The sequence below is a fragment of the Trichophyton verrucosum genome (assembly GCF_000151505.1).
Source record: "Trichophyton verrucosum HKI 0517 chromosome Unknown contig00327_1.f1.exp, whole genome shotgun sequence".
Taxonomy (NCBI): Eukaryota; Fungi; Ascomycota; class Eurotiomycetes; order Onygenales; family Arthrodermataceae; genus Trichophyton; species Trichophyton verrucosum.
Window position 1 is genome coordinate 1 of NW_003315426.1, and position 16,114 is coordinate 16,114.

Sequence of the window (16,114 nt, forward strand, 5' to 3'; positions counted from 1 at the left end):
GAGAAGGCGAGGACGGGCGAGACTGAGCATCCGGCAGCGCTCGTTACGTCGGAGTCATCGTGGTGGCTGGCAGAGCTGGAGCTGGCGGCGACATCGACAGCGACGGCGAGGTCGAAGAAGCAGTCGAAGAAGCAGTCGACGGCGACGGCGATGATGATAAACAAACCGCAGCAGCAGCAGCAACAATAACAATAACAAACACCAGGAAGAAAAAGCGACGGCGAGACGAGCTGGCGCAACCTTGCTTGAGGCCGCAGGGATGGCGGACGTTGGCCTCTCTCTCTCTCTCTCTCTTCTTTTTTTTCTTATTTTTTTTTCTATTTTTTTAATTATTTTTTCTTTCTCTCTCTCTCTACGACTCCATCAGGAAGAAACGGCCGGACTCGAGACGGAGGAAGAAGAAGAGGAAAGGCAAAAAGGCAGGTAAGCGAGCTGAGATCTGAAGAGCCCGAGATGAGCGGCGGCTCAAGGAGGGTTTCTGGCCTGGTGGAGCAGCGGCAGCAGGACGAAGAAGACGGCGAGGACGAGGGAGAGCACGAAGAGACGAGCGACGGCGAGGGACGGCGAGGGCGCAGAAACAGGCTAGACAGGACAAACCAGCAGCGGGCAAGGGAATGATGAATAGAAAAAAGTTGGATCTTGACTAGCCGGCGCCTTGGAAGACGTGGATCTCCCTAGGGCTGCCTGGTTACAGATACGGAGGAGCTGTGGAGGTCTGGCGCTGACGCTGCGAATACGGCGGTGATATTGGGATATTTTGATATTATTATTGATATATCTGGTAGGAGAGAGCTAGGGGGGGGGGTTGACGGTGATGTTGATACGGGCTGACAGCGGACACACAGACAGACAGACGGACGGACAGACCGAGAGACAGACAGCTACAACCGCCAGACGAGATGCCGATGATAGCTCTCTGCAAGTCCAAGTCCGTGATGGTGATTATGATGATTGATGATGATGATGATATCAAAAAACAAAAAAAAACAAAAAAAACAAAAAAAAAAAAAACAAAAGCACCAAGGACCGCCTGAGACGAGACGGGATGCTCGACCTTCCCCCCTTTCCGTTGCTTTTTCCAGCTTGCTTCTTCCTCCTTCTTTGGCGCCAGAGCGAAAAAGGGCAGATCTCAGCAAGCGACTTCCCTGCTGCAGCCAATCGACAGCCCGGCTTGCCAACTTGGCGTCTCCGTCGTGCTGGCATCGACGTGCTTCCTCCTCGATGCTTGCTGGCTGCTGGCTGGCTGCTGGCTGTGGCTGCTCGTCTCTTCTATTCGCATCCCGGTCCCTGGCCTGCGTAGCGTAGCGTGTGCTGCCGGGACACTGCCTAAGGGGGCAGCAGGATTGGGGGCCCTTGTTTCATGATGGCGGCAGAGCATCCCCATCGTCCTCTCGCTCCTCGCCCCTCTCTTCTTTGGCTGCTGCCGCGCTCTCTCTCTCTCTCTCCCTCTCTCTTCTATTTACGGAGTACCTTTTTATTTGAGTTAGCCGGCTCCTGGCCCGCAGAGCGCAGAGCAACCTCCTAGCTGGGCAGGTTGGTTGGTTGGCGGGTCGACAGCGTTGCCGGATGCGCCATCGTACATGGGGAGGTGGAGGTGGATGAGGACAGGGCCCGGATGCAGCTTGGTGCTGCCAGGTTCTACAGCAGCCAGGCTGGTGCTGCCAGTCTCACAGGCACAGGTACAGGCACACGCACAGGCACAGGACGAGCAGGAGCAGGCAGAGACGGCGCAGATGATGCAGAACCAAGCTGCATGCAGATGGTGCGGCCGAAGGGGCAGGCAAGGCAGGCAAGGGGGGAATACAGGATGCACCGCTATCTACCGCCAACATGTAACCGGTCAACGCTGCACGGAGAAAAGGAATATACGGAGTAGTCATCATCATATCCTCCGGCACTCTCTTTGCGCCTGACAAACGGTGACAGTGCCCAGCTGCCTGCAGACGGCTTGCGAGTTCGAACTCCATCAGTCCTACCTCGCTTCGACCTGGCTTGTTTTTCCTTTATTATTCTGTCTATTCTGTCTGTCACTGTCATCGTCGTTGAATTTTGATGTTTTTATTTTTATTTTTATTTTTATTTTTATTTTCGGTTGTTGTAGAAAGTTAACTAGTTGTATTATGTAATCATGATTAACCGCCAAAAAACCACAAAGGAAGAAGGAGAAGAAGGCGGCGACGGCGACGACGACGAGAAGGAATAGGAAAAGAAGAGAGAGAGAGAGAGTAAAAGGAGACGATATAAGAGAAAAGGAGACAGAGGTAACAGCAGGAACCAAGATGGAGGCAGAAATAAGAGCCCAAATCCCATCGATAGATCATGTGATATCAGACTACGCCGTGGTGAGTCGAGACTGCAGCAAAGGAAGAAGACGACGACGACTTGATATACAGCAAGAAGCCATGCATCGATGCTTGAATACCGGCTGACTCTGCCTAGGGATACCTCACTCATGCCTCCAGAGCATATACTGGAGATGAAGAGCACGGCGGCTTCTCCCCGCTGTCCGAGGCTGCCGAGACGGTGTCCGCCCTGCTCGTCTCTGCCTCAGGGGACTTCAGCAGCCAGAACGAAGAGGCCGTCCGCAACCTGGTGGAAAAGTTCATCACGACCCTGAGCGCGGTCGATCCAGAGAAGAGGCAGATGGCCTCGACTGCTGCCAAGAAGCTCGACCAGACCATCCATGTCGGGTCGCAGCGCAACATCTCCTCGACCCTGGGCCTGTCAGGCGTCACCGTCGACCTCGAGTCGGCCAATACCCGCAAAGTAGAGTCCCGCGTCGACAAGAAGAAGCTCGAAAAGGCCGAGCGCAAGATCAGGGACAAGCAGGACCGCAAGATCATGAAGAACGTCGAGTATGAAGCTTCAAAGCTCATCACCCAGGCAAACGATACCCAGTCCTACGAGGAGTTCTTCATGGCCGTCAACCCCTTGCAGCTTGGTGCCGACTCCCAGACCAAGAGCAAGGACATCAAGGTCGATGGTGTCGACGTCTCCATCGGCGGTAAACGCATTCTCACCGATACCACTCTTTCTCTTTCGTTCGGCCGGCGTTACGGCATGGTCGGCCAGAACGGTATCGGAAAGTCTACCCTCCTGCGTGCCCTCAGCAGAAGAGAGGTTGCCATTCCCACACACATTTCCATTCTCCACGTCGAGCAAGAGGTCAGTCCTCTCCATCCTCACTATTTTCCATCAATCATTACTTTACACACTAACCACTGCTGCAGATTACTGGTGATGATACCCCGGCTCTACAGGCAGTTCTCGATGCAGACGTATGGCGCAAACGTCTCCTTGCAGACCAGGAGGTATGTTTCTTTTTATTATTACTATCATTATTATTTTTCATACAAAGGATATATTCATATATTTGACTTTATAGAAAATATCATCTCAACTGGCCGCCATCGAGGCGGAGCGCTCTACCATGGCAGATACCTCCAAGGACGCTATACGGCTTGACCAGGAACGAGAGGGTCTGGATATCACACTCTCTGATATCCACGCCAAACTAGCAGAAATGGAGTCCGACAAGGCTGAGCCTCGTGCCGCTAGCATCCTGGCCGGTCTCGGTTTCTCTCCTGAACGCCAGCAGTACGCTACCAAGACTTTCTCCGGTGGTTGGCGAATGCGTCTTGCCCTTGCCCGAGCTCTCTTCTGTGAACCTGACCTTCTCCTCCTTGACGGTGCGTTCTATTTTTTTCTCCATTATTTAACTATCCAACGCTGAGGCTGACCCACTGTAGAACCGTCTAACATGTTGGATGTGCCGTCCATTACCTTCCTCTCCAACTATCTCCAATCTTACCCCAGCACCGTACTGGTCGTTTCTCACGACAGGGCTTTCCTTAATGAAGTTGCTACTGATATCATCCACCAGCACTCGGAAAGACTGGACTACTACAAGGGTGCTAATTTTGGTACGTCCATTGTCCTCTCCTTTTTTTTTTTTTTTTTTTTCTTTTTTGAGTCAATCAATACAAATCTAACAACTCTATAGACTCCTTCTACGCTACGAAGGAAGAGCGAAAGAAGAATGCCAAGCGTGAATATGAAAACCAAATGGCCCAGAGAGCCCATCTACAAGGTAAACCAGGCCAATCCCTACCCCCTATTAGACAAAAATAGTAACTCTGTACTTTATAGCGTTCATCGACAAGTTCAGATACAATGCCTCCAAGGCTGCTGAAGCACAGTCTAGAATCAAGAAGCTGGAAAAGATGCCGGTTCTTGAACCCCCGGAGAGCGAGTATACTGTTCACTTCAAATTCCCCGACGTCGAGAAGCTTTCCCCTCCAATCATCCAGATGACGGATGTCACGTTCGGCTATACGAAGGATAACGTCCTACTTCGCAATGTCGACCTAGACGTCCAGCTTGATTCACGAATCGGCATTGTTGGTCCTAACGGTGCTGGTAAAACCACGGTCTTGAAACTGCTTACCGGCCAACTACAGCCTTCCAGTGGACTGATCTCCCAACACCCAAGGCTCCGCATTGGTTTCTTTGCCCAACATCACGTCGATGCCCTAGACATGACCACCTCTGCTGTGGGGTTCATGGCTAAAAAGTACCCCGGAAAGACCGAGGAAGAATACCGACGACACCTTGGAGCGTAAGTCTACCAGGGTCCTCCCTCTCTTTCACTCATTAAAACTAAATACTAACTTTTTTTTGTTTACCTTTAGATTCGGCATTACTGGCATGACCGGTCTTCAAAAACTTGAACTCCTTTCTGGAGGTCAAAAGTCCCGTGTTGCATTTGCCTGCATATCCCTGACAAACCCACACATCCTCGTCCTTGACGAACCGTCCAATCACCTCGATATCGAGGCCATGGACGCTATGACTGACGCTCTCAACAATTTCCAGGGCGGTGTCCTGATCGTCTCCCACGACGTTACAATGGTACAAAATGTCTGCACCAGTCTGTGGGTCTGCGACAAGGGGACCGTAGAGAAATTCCCTGGAGACGTCAATGCGTACAAGAAGAGAATCATTGCCCAAGCTGACGCAGCTGGTGTCGCTAAGGCTCATTAAATTAGTTGTATCTTCGCTTTATAACGGCTAAAACAAAAAGTTGCATACCCCAGCCATGACAAAAATGAAATGAACGATCATGAACTTCTCCAACTCTTTCATCCAGTGTAGTCTCGATTACCTAAACAGGAAAAGATCCATCCATGCTTACTTATGCACGTGATGGGATCTACCCGCGCAAACCGGAGACCCTCGATTGTCATTGGCCAGGAAATTAAAGATCGGGGGTTGTATGACGTCACACTAGTGGACAGCTATAAAACTCTTCCATTGCCTTCTGGCTCGGAACGACGGAGAAGCAATAAACAGTTCGGAGCTACCTACCTAACAGTAAGAACGTCGGTGCCTAAACGGCAGCTGAGTCCTTGGAGCTTCCACTCGCAACGTCATGCGCCACACTCACCGTCGTTGAGCTGCTTTGCCACTCTGTTATACACAATATCCACCACTACATCATACTGGCGACCCATTCCTGGCCCAAGTCTCAAATTTGGTGACCTTCTGATCATTTAATACTGCTCGACGGTCATGTCTCACGGCAAGTTTATGTTGGTTAGCCAAGTTATGAGTCAGTTGCCGAGTGAGACTCAACGTTAACCGGCCTAGTTTTTACAGGTAGACCTCCTGACTGCCGGCCCATCATCATTTCGGGGCCCTCGGGCGTTGGCAAAGGCACATTGTGCCAAAGACTAGTCAAGTCTTACCCTGATACATTTGCCTTTACAGTATCTCATACTACACGGGGACCACGACCTGGGGAAGTTGAGGGTGTAGCCTATTACTTTACAAAGGATGATGCATTTTCTGCACTCGTCTCACAAGATGGGTTCGTTGAATATGCCACCTTCAACGGTCACCGTTATGGTACGAGTAAGCAAACCATCTCGGGCTTGGCTGAGAAGGGACTCATTGCCGTGCTTGATATTGACATACAGGGTGTCAAGCAATTAAAGGCAGCCTCTAGTATTGATGCCCGGTATGTATTTATTGTACCGCCCAGCCTGGAATGCCTTGAAGCCCGGCTTAGGAGACGGGGTACTGAGGCAGAAGAGGATATCCAGCACCGACTTGCCCAATCTACTATCGAACTCAGCTATGCTGATATTCCGGGCTTTTTTGACAAAGTCATAGTCAACGACGAGTTGGACAAGGCTTACGATGAGCTTGTCCAGTTTGTCCATGGAAGTTAGCAGTCTTGGAGTTGGCCAGCTTCAGGCTATGTGGCGTAGTTTAACCTTGGATCCTTGCAATGGATCCATGGATGGATGTGTTAACTATTACTGTTCCTACTATACTAAACGGGAAGCAATCAGCATCTTATCATCTCCCCCTTTTTTATATTTCAAACCCGTCAAGAAGTAGTATTCAGTAACATATGGTTAAGGCTGAAATAGATGACTAGTTACTCGTCTTTACTCGTCTTTCCTTGATAGATCCTGGGCCCTGCATATCCTCTATCAACGCCTACCAGGCCGCACGCCGTTGTACAGGAAGTCTCAATAGTGTCGATTATATAATCCATTATCTTCATTAGTTTATTCAAGTCACATGATATTAAATAAGTTAGACCAATCAGAAGCCTTGTAGGAGAAACTACATGCAAGTTTTCGTCTAAAACTGGTTAAATTGACTGTCTCGCTTGCTAGCTCGGCTGTTCGCTCGGCAAAAAACAACCAACCGCAGGCGAGTCCTCCATCTACTTCTTGATAAAGAAGAGACTTGACAGGCCAACAGACGAACAAATAGAGAGGAGAATCACGAATCTCGACGGCGATAGCAGGCTGAAGAGGATGGGACGGCAAGGGACCTGCATCGTGGCAGTTGATACTAATGGTGGATAAGTATCGTCAAGGATGGCAAACTAACCCTGCCAGCCCCCCACTAGTTACCTAGACTGCGGAAGACCGAGCAGAGAACTCATCTCTGGACGTCTGTCTCTCCCTCTGGTATCTTGCTGTAGATGCGCGCGAGGACGATTCATCCTCTGTCAATTGGCTCTGCCAGTACCGAGGAACTGCCTGCTTGGCAGTCAGTCGCATAGCTATCAGTCGTCTACGGCACCAGAAAGAAGCTATCAAGGGCCATCGCAGCGTCGCATCTCACCAGCTTCGACCTCAACACCGTACGAAGACCTCTTCCATGATGCCTGACCTCGAGAAGATGGCGGCGGACCAGTCGTCTGTTCGGCCAGACTACGAGACTCCCGTCCCGTCTCGCTCCCACTCCATTATGTCTAGCTCAGGCACCTCGGGCCACTCCTCCGCCCTCGAGCCCATAGCCACCCATCACACAGATGTCCATGCCATCAACAGCGGCAGCAATGGATATGATATCTCTGCCTGCATGTCCCGGGCTACGACTCGCGACCTCGAGCGCCACCCCACCTTGCTCAGTCGCATGGCCACCCAGCGCAGTCAACACAACGAGACTGTCGGCTCTACCCGATCACGGCCGCTGGATAAACCGCTACCTCCATTTGGTGCAGGAAAGCCGTATCCTCCTCCTCTGCCCGAGAAGGAAGAGTACGTCGTCGAGTTTGATGGGCCAGATGATCCTCTACACCCTCAGAATTGGTCCCTGAAGCGGAAGTAAGTATATATCCCTCGGCAATATCAGATCAGGGGTAACTAACGACTATAGGATATTCACTGCGCTGATACTAGCATGGACGACCATTATCTCATCCTTTACCAGCAGCATCTTCTCCACTGCCACTATCGAAGTGTCTCGTCAATTTGGCGTCTCGACTGAAGTAGGCATTCTGGGCCTCTCTCTCTTCGTCTTGGGTTACGCTACAGGCCCTATCATTTGGGCTCCTCTATCCGAGCTCCGTGGCAGACGATTCCCCATAATCCTCGGCAGCGTTGGCTTCACCATTTTCCAATTCGGCCTTGCGTCAGCCAAGGACCTGCAGACGGTCATGCTCTGCCGCTTCTTTGGCGGCTTCTTCGGGGCCTGTCCTGTTGCAGTCGTGGCTGCTGTCTTCTCAGATATGTTTGACAACCGCCTGCGTGGTCTTGCAATTACCCCGTTCTCTATGACAGTCTTCACTGGACCTTTGCTAGCACCCTTTATTGGTGGCTTTATCGTCGATTCCTACTTGGGCTGGCGCTGGACAGCTTTCCTGCCGGGGATCTTGGGGGCTTCTGCGCTCATTCTCAACGTCTTCTTCCTCGCAGAAACCTATCCGCCTGTAGTCCTCATCGAAAAGGCTGCTGAACTCCGCCGCCTGACTAAGAACTGGGGCATCCACGCCAAACAGGAGGAAATCGAAGTCGAGTTTAGCGAGCTTGTCGAGAAGAACTTCTCTCGTCCGCTGAAGATTCTATTTACTGAACCAATTGTCCTCCTTCTCAGTATTTACTTGGCCTTCATCTATGGACTGCTCTATCTGTTCCTCACTGCCTACCCGATCGTCTTCCAGCAGATTCACGGATTCAACAAAGGTGTTGGTGGCCTACCTTACTTTGGGATGATCATCGGCCAGCTCATTGGAGGTGCATCAATCATTCTCTCTCAGCCATGGTATATACGCAAACTAGAAGCTAACGGCGGGGTGACTGTTCCTGAATGGAGATTGCCACATGTTATGGCAGGTGGAGTGTCATTCTCAATTGGTCTCTTCTGGTTTGGATGGACCGGGTATAAAGCCGATATACATTGGATGGCTCCCACTGCTTCAGGCGTGTTTACCGGATTTGGGCTGCTGGTTATTTTCTTGCAAAGTCTCAATTATATTATTGATGCCTATCTAGTATTGTACGTCTCCATAGAGAATACTTTGCACTTGTTATCTCGGCTAATCTGTGTCTAGTGCCGCATCTGCCATTGCAGCAAACACTCTTCTTCGATCGCTTGCCGGAGCTGTCTTCCCGCTGTTTGCTTCGTACATGGTGAGTTTTGTTACCCAACGTTTCTCCTGTTGCCATGCATATCTAATGATATCTATAGTTTAAAGGTCTTGGAATAAACTGGGCAGGGACGCTGTTGGGCTGCTTTTCTGCGGTTCTCTGCCCGATCCCGGTGATATTTTACTTCTATGGCCACCGCATCCGTGCGAAGAGTAAATTCGGACCCAAATTTACACTCGAGCAGGAAATGGAGCGAGATATGTAGGAATATATATATCTCCATCCGATTCCGTAATGCCGGTCTTGATTTCTTCTTCTTCTTGTTCTTCTTTTTTTAATGTGCATTTATACCCTTCTCTGTTCTGGTTTGCTTTTGGATTGGATTGCGATATACCCTGTCATGATTCAGGTACATTCTGTTCTTCAGCATGCCAGCTAGAGTGTATATATATATCTGTGTTTGTGTTTCGGCTCCAGTCTAGTACAAAGCGCTGCATGTAGTGGGGAAACAATAGGTGAACCATACTGAAATTATGAATGCCAACAAAGGGTAACTTGCTCTATGTATCAGTAGAAAATTTACTTCTCGCTACAAATATCTGCCAACTCTGCTCTACACCCCAACCTTGGTCAAGCAAGCCTCTGACATCCTCGAGACCCAACCCTGTCATTTCGGGGTAAATCCTCCATATGCCCACCCATCCAATGGCACAGATAAGGGCATATAGGAAAAAAGTCCACCCAGCTCCCATCCATCGCATCATTGGTAGGAAAGTCAAGCCAATGATGAAGTTAGATCCCCAGTTCGTACCCGTTGCTAGGGCAGAGCCAAGGCTTCGCACGCTAAGTGGGAAGAGTTCCGACTGTTGCCATGGTACATTGCCTAACCCGGAAGCGTAAGATGCAGTGTATGTCGTGAGACAGAGCAGTATGATAGCGGCCTGGGAGTTTTTCGGAGCTGGCGTTCCCGAGGCACCCCCATCACCGAGAGATGTTGATGGGAATGCAATGGCGCAGATAACGAGTGACACAACCATGACTGGAATTGAGTATAGCAGTATACGACGACGGCCGATACGGTCAATGAGCGCATAGGCGAGAAACGTGAAGACGAAATTTGTTCCTGCGACAGAGAGAGACGTGAGGGTTGGCGAGGAGAAGGAGAGAGACTTGAATATTGTTGCCGCGAAGTACATGAGTGAATTGAAGCCGCAGAGCTGCTGGAGACCCTGGAGTGTACATGCTATGATGAGTGCACGGCGGTGGCAGCCGATAGTGAAGAGCTCAGTGTATGTTCTTTTGACTTTGTGCAACCATAGCCTTGGTGTGGTGGATGCAGAGCTGGCTCTAGTAGAGTCACCTGGCCGAGTGTCTGTCTCAGCCGAGGCATGTAGTACTTCCTGCTTGATGTCTCGAAGAATATGTTCAACAATCTGGTTACTCTGCTTGGTGTCACCGTAGACTCTTCGCATGATCTGGCGAGCTTCATTCACCCGGCTGGCGCGAACAAGCCACCTTGGAGTCTCGGGGAGAAAAGCAAGTATCAAAAGTTGTATGATACCAGGTGAAGAACCAAGACCAACCATCCATCTCCAGCCTCCAGGCTGGCTGGACAGAAGCCACCCTACGATGTAAGCTATCACCTGCCCTCCAGTCACGAGGAGGCTAAGTACAGTCACCATCCTGCCACGTAGGTGTGACGGAGAGAGCTCAGAGATATACCTGGGAAGACAAAAGTAAGTATTTGGCATTGTTCAAAAGCTGGGGGCATAGTAGTGGAGGTTACAGTGGTGTTATCAAACTTGACATGCCTATGGCCAGTCCTACCAAACTCCGGCCGGATATCATCCCCCAAACGGTGGAAGTGATGCCCTGCCATAGAGACCCGATAATGAATAAGACACCGGAGATGATTATTGCAGGCTTGCGGCCAACTTTATCACCCAGTACACCTCCTAGGGGGCTGGCTATAAGCGCAAAGAGGCTGGTCGAAGATGTGATCAAACTCCTGTCAAGGATGGTTAACTCGCGCTGAGAGAGATCTGTTCCGATCGACACTAGGGTTGACGATATAACTCCGGTACTATGGGGTTCGAGTATAAATAGTAAGATTATAATCTTTGTGGTATAGTAGTACATTCATACATGCTTGGACATACTCATATCCGAACAAGAAGCCGCTGATACCGGCGGCGAAGGTCAACGCCCAAATAAACCAGGTTGCTGTGCTTGTAGCAGACGGGTCAGCGCTAACGGCTGCACCAGCTTCGTTTCCCGGGCCTGATGGACTGGTATTATCATGGTGAGGGCCTTCGAGCAACGGAGCTGTGGCATCAAGGGTATCGTCCTTAGCACTCGCCATCGACTCTAGCTCAAGGTCCACCTCCACCTTTGCTCGCGGCTCTCAACTTCAACGTCAAAAAGATATTAGGCAGGCAGTGTTTATATACACAGCGTGGTAACTCCTTGCATGACACTGGGATATTGGGGTGATGCTCTCTGTGTCCCCCCTTTTTATATCAACTGCTCAGCTTCTTGGCCTTTCTCCCTGCATCCACGCGACCAGATGAGCATCACGTGGAATAAAGCTATTCACGTGATTTATACTAGTCTGGATCAGGTTAGCCCGCCACAAACCGCTTTTGACCCTTCTGCTTACTTAAGCCAGCGAAATCAGGGGCAGAACAAGCACTTTTCCAGGGGTCTTGGGGTGGATTTGGTACCTGAGCCCATCCATCGCATCCTGCAGCTTAGCCTCTGTGGTTAAGGAATATATCCATGTACTTAGCATCTCCGTACTTACACTTCCCGAGGTACAGTTCCACCTTGCACTCTCTGGCGAGATGATGCTTACGTAGTCAGCTGCGCCGGACAGAAGGGGGCCAGAAGCGCCCAGGACGACGCAATGGCTGGAGGTCGGTTCGATACTCCGTAGAGATTCGATAGATTCGAAAGATTCGATAGTCGCATCGCACAGAGTGGATTACTAATAATGAACCCATCCATAGCTTATTTAAGCTAAAATCACGTGATATATTACCTAACAATTTAAACCTTGAAAAAGAAAAGATAATCCAAGTTTTTGTTTTTTTGCAGCGAATCAAGAAAAAGAAAAGAAAAGAAGAAGAAAATAGCGATATCGAAGATCACAAAAAATATATACGAAAAGGAAGACAAGCAAAAGACGTCCGGACTCTTGACAGGTAAACGAGCCAGAGTGGAAATGTGAGCTGGCATGCATGTATACCCGGGCTATATCTGCCCCCGTTCGCCCAGCGCTGTCTGGCCCGTCGGCCTGTCTTCCTTCATGCGAGATTTCAGGCTTGTCGCAGGCGCCGCTTTTTTCTTTTTTTAGTGCTATCCAGGCACCGGCCAATCAGCGGCCGGGCAGGGGCGGCTTCTCCCTTTTCCTCCCTTCGTCCTTTTCTCGACTTCACGCCTTTTTCTTCCGCCGCTCGTCTTCTCATCCCCCGACATCGAGCTCGACTTCATCTCTCGACGTCTTCACCGTCTCCGCCGTCCAGCCTGACCTGCTGACAGGTCGTTCCGCTCCTTTGATGGCCTGAGGCGCCGCGCTCGCTGCCGACTCCTGCTCTGTTTACTTCTCCAGGGCTGTGCCGGGGGACCCTTCTTTAACCTTCGTTTTTATTTTTTTTGTCACCCATCTGTCGTTTACACAGGATAAAGAAATATCGCGATATCTTTAACACTCACTCAATACATTGCGGCTCTCTGGTTTGGCGTAACGGACTGCTAGATTTACGACTCGTCCATTTTACCCTGTGTTGCTGTCTTTTTGGTGCGACTCTTCTGTATCTTTCATGACCTGAACCACCACGACCTGGATCAACTACGACGGCTATTTTGCGATGCATAACCACCACCACAACCACAACCTCCATCATCGTCCCCGGGGGCCTCAAGGGGGCGATGTTCCCGTTCCTGCTCTCATCGTTCGCTCGGCCCCGATCCCAAATCACCGGATTCCTCTCCTAACCAGAGTCGAAGAGCCGGCCGTGGCAGAGCCGATGGCACGGCCGCCGGAGCGGAGAGAGAGACCTGACACTACACGCCTTGTCCCACGCCGAGATGCGACCTGTAGTCCTGATAACAATGCGGGGAAGGATTGCGGCCCAGGACTCACTGAGACGCCTACAGTGGCCATTGCTCTTGGTGTTGTGTATGTCTAGAACCTACCTAGGAAGTCATGATTAGTACTAATAACAAGGCTATAGGATCCCCCTTGTTTGTGCTTTCATAGTCTTCTTCCTTCTCCACAGACGCCATGTCAAGAAACTGCGGAAGGAAGACGAGCAGGACAAAATCAAGGCCCTCGACTATGGCCTTGATGATGTTCCTGCGTCTAACAACGGAGCCAAAGTCCGGACAGGGGGCGGTCAGGGAGTCGAAAAGAACGGCGACGGCCACAAGCCCGGTATGTCCATGGATTGGGCCATGGATAGCCCCTATTTCCTGCCGCCAGGACTGCAAAAGTCCCGTGGCTCGCTGCACTCTCTTTCTCGAACAATCCCGGGCGAGGATAAGTACGGGATAGCCTTTGATGGCAATGGCAGCATCAGATCAAATACCCCTACCCGTCGACATAACAACGCAGATGATGCCTCTAGCTATACGGCCGGAAGCAGTCGACGTGTAGGTGGTGCTGATGGTCAACATCACCACAATGGCGGTCTAGGCGACGACATGTCTCAGAATCTGCTTCGGAACGCGCAACGCATGTCCACTTCACCCCCTTTAGCTGCCGTCCCGGCTGAATCCCCCAGCCCACCACAGCCAGCTCATCTGCCATTTGACAATCGTTTTGACGAGTTGGGCCTTCCCTCTTCTATAAGCAATAACTACAACAACAACAATAACCACAAGGAAATCACAAACAACAGCGACAACAACAACAGTGGCACTAGCAGTAACACCGGCGACGATAATCATCAGATGGGTGCTGCGGGGAGCAAAGACCCGGCCCTGCGAAGTAGCCACAATTACCTGGGTCAATTCATCCACAGTGGTAGCAGATCATCGACACCAGACGACCAGAAAAAACAAGTCAGTGCCTCCAACCAGCAGGACGGTCATCCTTCTCTCCCAGGCCTGGCATTTTCGGCCAATGATGGACCAAAATTGGATTTCAACTTGGGGCCGTCTTCCATACCTGCTGCTACTGCTGTTACTGGACATCAACAGGGTGATGCTGATAGTGACTACGGTGACGAAACCAAGCTCGCTTCAGGTCTGCCACAGTTCAACATCATGCCTGCCGAAGAGCAGCAGCAGCACCAGCAGCTACATGGTGACGAATATGGACACGGATATCCAGAAGAAGGGGATGATGGGACGGACAGCATCCACGACGTTTATGACCAGTACTACGACTCCAACCACCTCATTGATACCCGTAGACTTACCATGGGGATTCGGCCACTGCCGCCTGAGGACCCATCAGACAACCCCGAGCAGCGAGCAAACCGCATCCGATCGTTCTACAAAGAATATTTCGACGAGAGCAAACCCTTCCAGCAGGACTACATCGAGGACTACGGCGATGTGCCTCCACTGCCCAACCCAGCTGCACCCTTTGCTCAGCCTCTGCCTCGTCGAGCAATGACTCCTCCCCCAAGGATGCCTCCTGCCTTCCCTCCACGCCGTCACCCAGGGGTAGGCCATCAGCCGCCACCTGGCATGGGTGGTATGAACAGGGGATTCGCCCACAGCGCTACAAATTCCCTGGCAAGTGGTGGTCACCCCATGGGCGGTCCACGGGCCTTCTCTTCTGCTTCAGGTCGCATTCCTCATCCACGGCAAAAGAAGCCTCTTCCGCCACCTTCACCCTTGCACATCCTGCCTACTCCGCATAAACTCAAGGACGACACCTTCCTGCCTATCGACTTTGCACCAGGTCCTCGGGCTCGAGACCGCCAGGCCGGTCGACCGGAGACCCCCCTGGGCGGCTTGCAACATTACAATCTCATGGTCCCCTCGCATAGTCCTCTTGTCTCATCCTTTGACGAACTTCCCTCCGTCCCCAGCCCGTAAGTTGTTTCCTGCTTTTTAACTAATCACGTTGAATATTTGGTTTCGTTAGAGTTTAGGGTTAGGGTTGGTTCTAACAATCAGCGTTACAGTCATGCCCTCCGTAAGTCCGGCACGTACACTGCCCTCGACTTTGCACCACCGCCTCGCTTCAAGAACGAATCCGGCACCGGCAGCGACGCAGGCAGTATCCGCAGCAACCGCACTGGCATATCTGCTCTGCAGGCTCACAACATCCGCTCGGGCGCCTACCGCGTCAGTCGTCTGCCAGCCGACACAGTTGGGACACGAGACGACTTTAGCTCCAACCTTAAGCCCCAGTGGGAGATGCGTACTTGACCTGACGCCTCACATGCTGTCCTACCTTTTTGCCTCCCTTCCTCTTCTTGATGTCTAATTTGTCTATATTCTGCTAACATTATACATATATACACATTCACATATATCTTTCGCTTATAATCTCGGGGTCGAGTGTCTGTTGCTCCCGCATCCTTTCTTTTCGACTTTTTTGTATCTACTTATAGACGGTGCTTCTGCTAGGTGTTCTATCTGGCCATCTTCATCAGCGCTTTGCCTTCCTCTAGCTAGTTATATATATATATATAACTTCTATGCTATGCTATGCTATTCTGCCCTTTCATGGCCCTCGTTTTGTATCCTATAAATAGCAACAGAGCCTCGTATTCGCGTATTAGCCGTACGGTAAGTAATGGCGTTACGGGCGTCAAGCCACTGCCACTTCCTTGTGCGAGGCGGCGTATGTAACTGTATTACTCGAACGGCGGTACTGCCCCTTTTTCCTTGCTCTGGAGTTGAACAGGACGAAGATCGAGACATGATAAAAGATGAAGATCAGCCAGACCGTGCATGTATCTGCAGTACAGTAGAAGAAGGCGAGCAGGACGTACTCTGTCGTAGTGGCATCTGTAGACGAGCAACAGGCAGCAGAACGAGTGTTCGGCCCGCAGGCGAGGAGAGTCCACTGTCGTAACATAAAGGGCGTGTTGCTGGCTGGCGGTTCGCTGTTCCTGGCCAGCAAAAGTCAACTCAACCCCCGGAGCCAGCCCTGCGTCCCCGGTTTTTCCCCTTGAGGCCTCTCTCCAGGCTCTCTCTCTCTCTCCTCTCCTCTCTCTTCCCATCTCAAGCATCACTTGGTCCTTTTCTACAGAGTA

At 51.0% G+C, this 16,114-nt stretch overlaps 6 protein-coding genes across 6 annotated transcripts; 5 read left to right on the forward strand and 1 right to left on the reverse strand.

Annotated features, from left to right (window-relative positions):
* Positions 1-205: 205 nt before the first annotated feature.
* Positions 206-647, forward strand: TRV_04156 (uncharacterized protein; the record flags this gene model as incomplete). The annotated part of the gene is made up of 2 exons (XM_003021680.1): positions 206-423; positions 446-647. Coding segments are annotated over 2 exons (420 nt in total), but the record flags the coding sequence as incomplete, so codon positions are not given.
* Positions 648-1,525: 878 nt separating this feature from the next.
* TRV_04157 (uncharacterized protein) lies at positions 1,526-5,043 on the forward strand (the record flags this gene model as incomplete). The annotated part of the gene is made up of 10 exons (XM_003021681.1): positions 1,526-1,762; positions 1,877-2,022; positions 2,156-2,342; positions 2,440-3,165; positions 3,231-3,311; positions 3,386-3,689; positions 3,750-3,923; positions 4,004-4,090; positions 4,150-4,618; positions 4,692-5,043. 10 exons carry the CDS (start codon positions 1,526-1,528, stop codon positions 5,041-5,043), a joined length of 2,763 nt encoding a protein of 920 aa, XP_003021727.1.
* Positions 5,044-5,571: 528 nt separating this feature from the next.
* On the forward strand, positions 5,572-6,233 carry TRV_04158 (uncharacterized protein; the record flags this gene model as incomplete). The annotated part of the gene is made up of 2 exons (XM_003021682.1): positions 5,572-5,611; positions 5,737-6,233. 2 exons carry the CDS (start codon positions 5,572-5,574, stop codon positions 6,231-6,233), a joined length of 537 nt encoding a protein of 178 aa, XP_003021728.1.
* Positions 6,234-7,185: 952 nt separating this feature from the next.
* On the forward strand, positions 7,186-8,999 carry TRV_04159 (MFS multidrug transporter, putative; the record flags this gene model as incomplete). The annotated part of the gene is made up of 3 exons (XM_003021683.1): positions 7,186-7,631; positions 7,684-8,802; positions 8,858-8,999. The coding sequence occupies 3 exons, from the start codon at positions 7,186-7,188 to the stop codon at positions 8,997-8,999; spliced, it is 1,707 nt and encodes a 568-aa protein (XP_003021729.1).
* A 125-nt stretch (positions 9,000-9,124) lies between these two features.
* TRV_04160 (MFS myo-inositol transporter, putative) lies at positions 9,125-11,256 on the reverse strand (the record flags this gene model as incomplete). The annotated part of the gene is made up of 5 exons (XM_003021684.1): positions 9,125-9,256; positions 9,289-9,329; positions 9,478-10,502; positions 10,681-10,936; positions 11,040-11,256. The coding sequence occupies 5 exons, from the start codon at positions 11,254-11,256 to the stop codon at positions 9,125-9,127; spliced, it is 1,671 nt and encodes a 556-aa protein (XP_003021730.1).
* Positions 11,257-12,922: 1,666 nt separating this feature from the next.
* On the forward strand, positions 12,923-15,281 carry TRV_04162 (uncharacterized protein; the record flags this gene model as incomplete). Its single annotated transcript, XM_003021685.1, has 3 exons — positions 12,923-13,074; positions 13,130-14,941; positions 15,035-15,281. 3 exons carry the CDS (start codon positions 12,923-12,925, stop codon positions 15,279-15,281), a joined length of 2,211 nt encoding a protein of 736 aa, XP_003021731.1.
* Between the last annotated feature and the right edge of the window lie 833 nt (positions 15,282-16,114).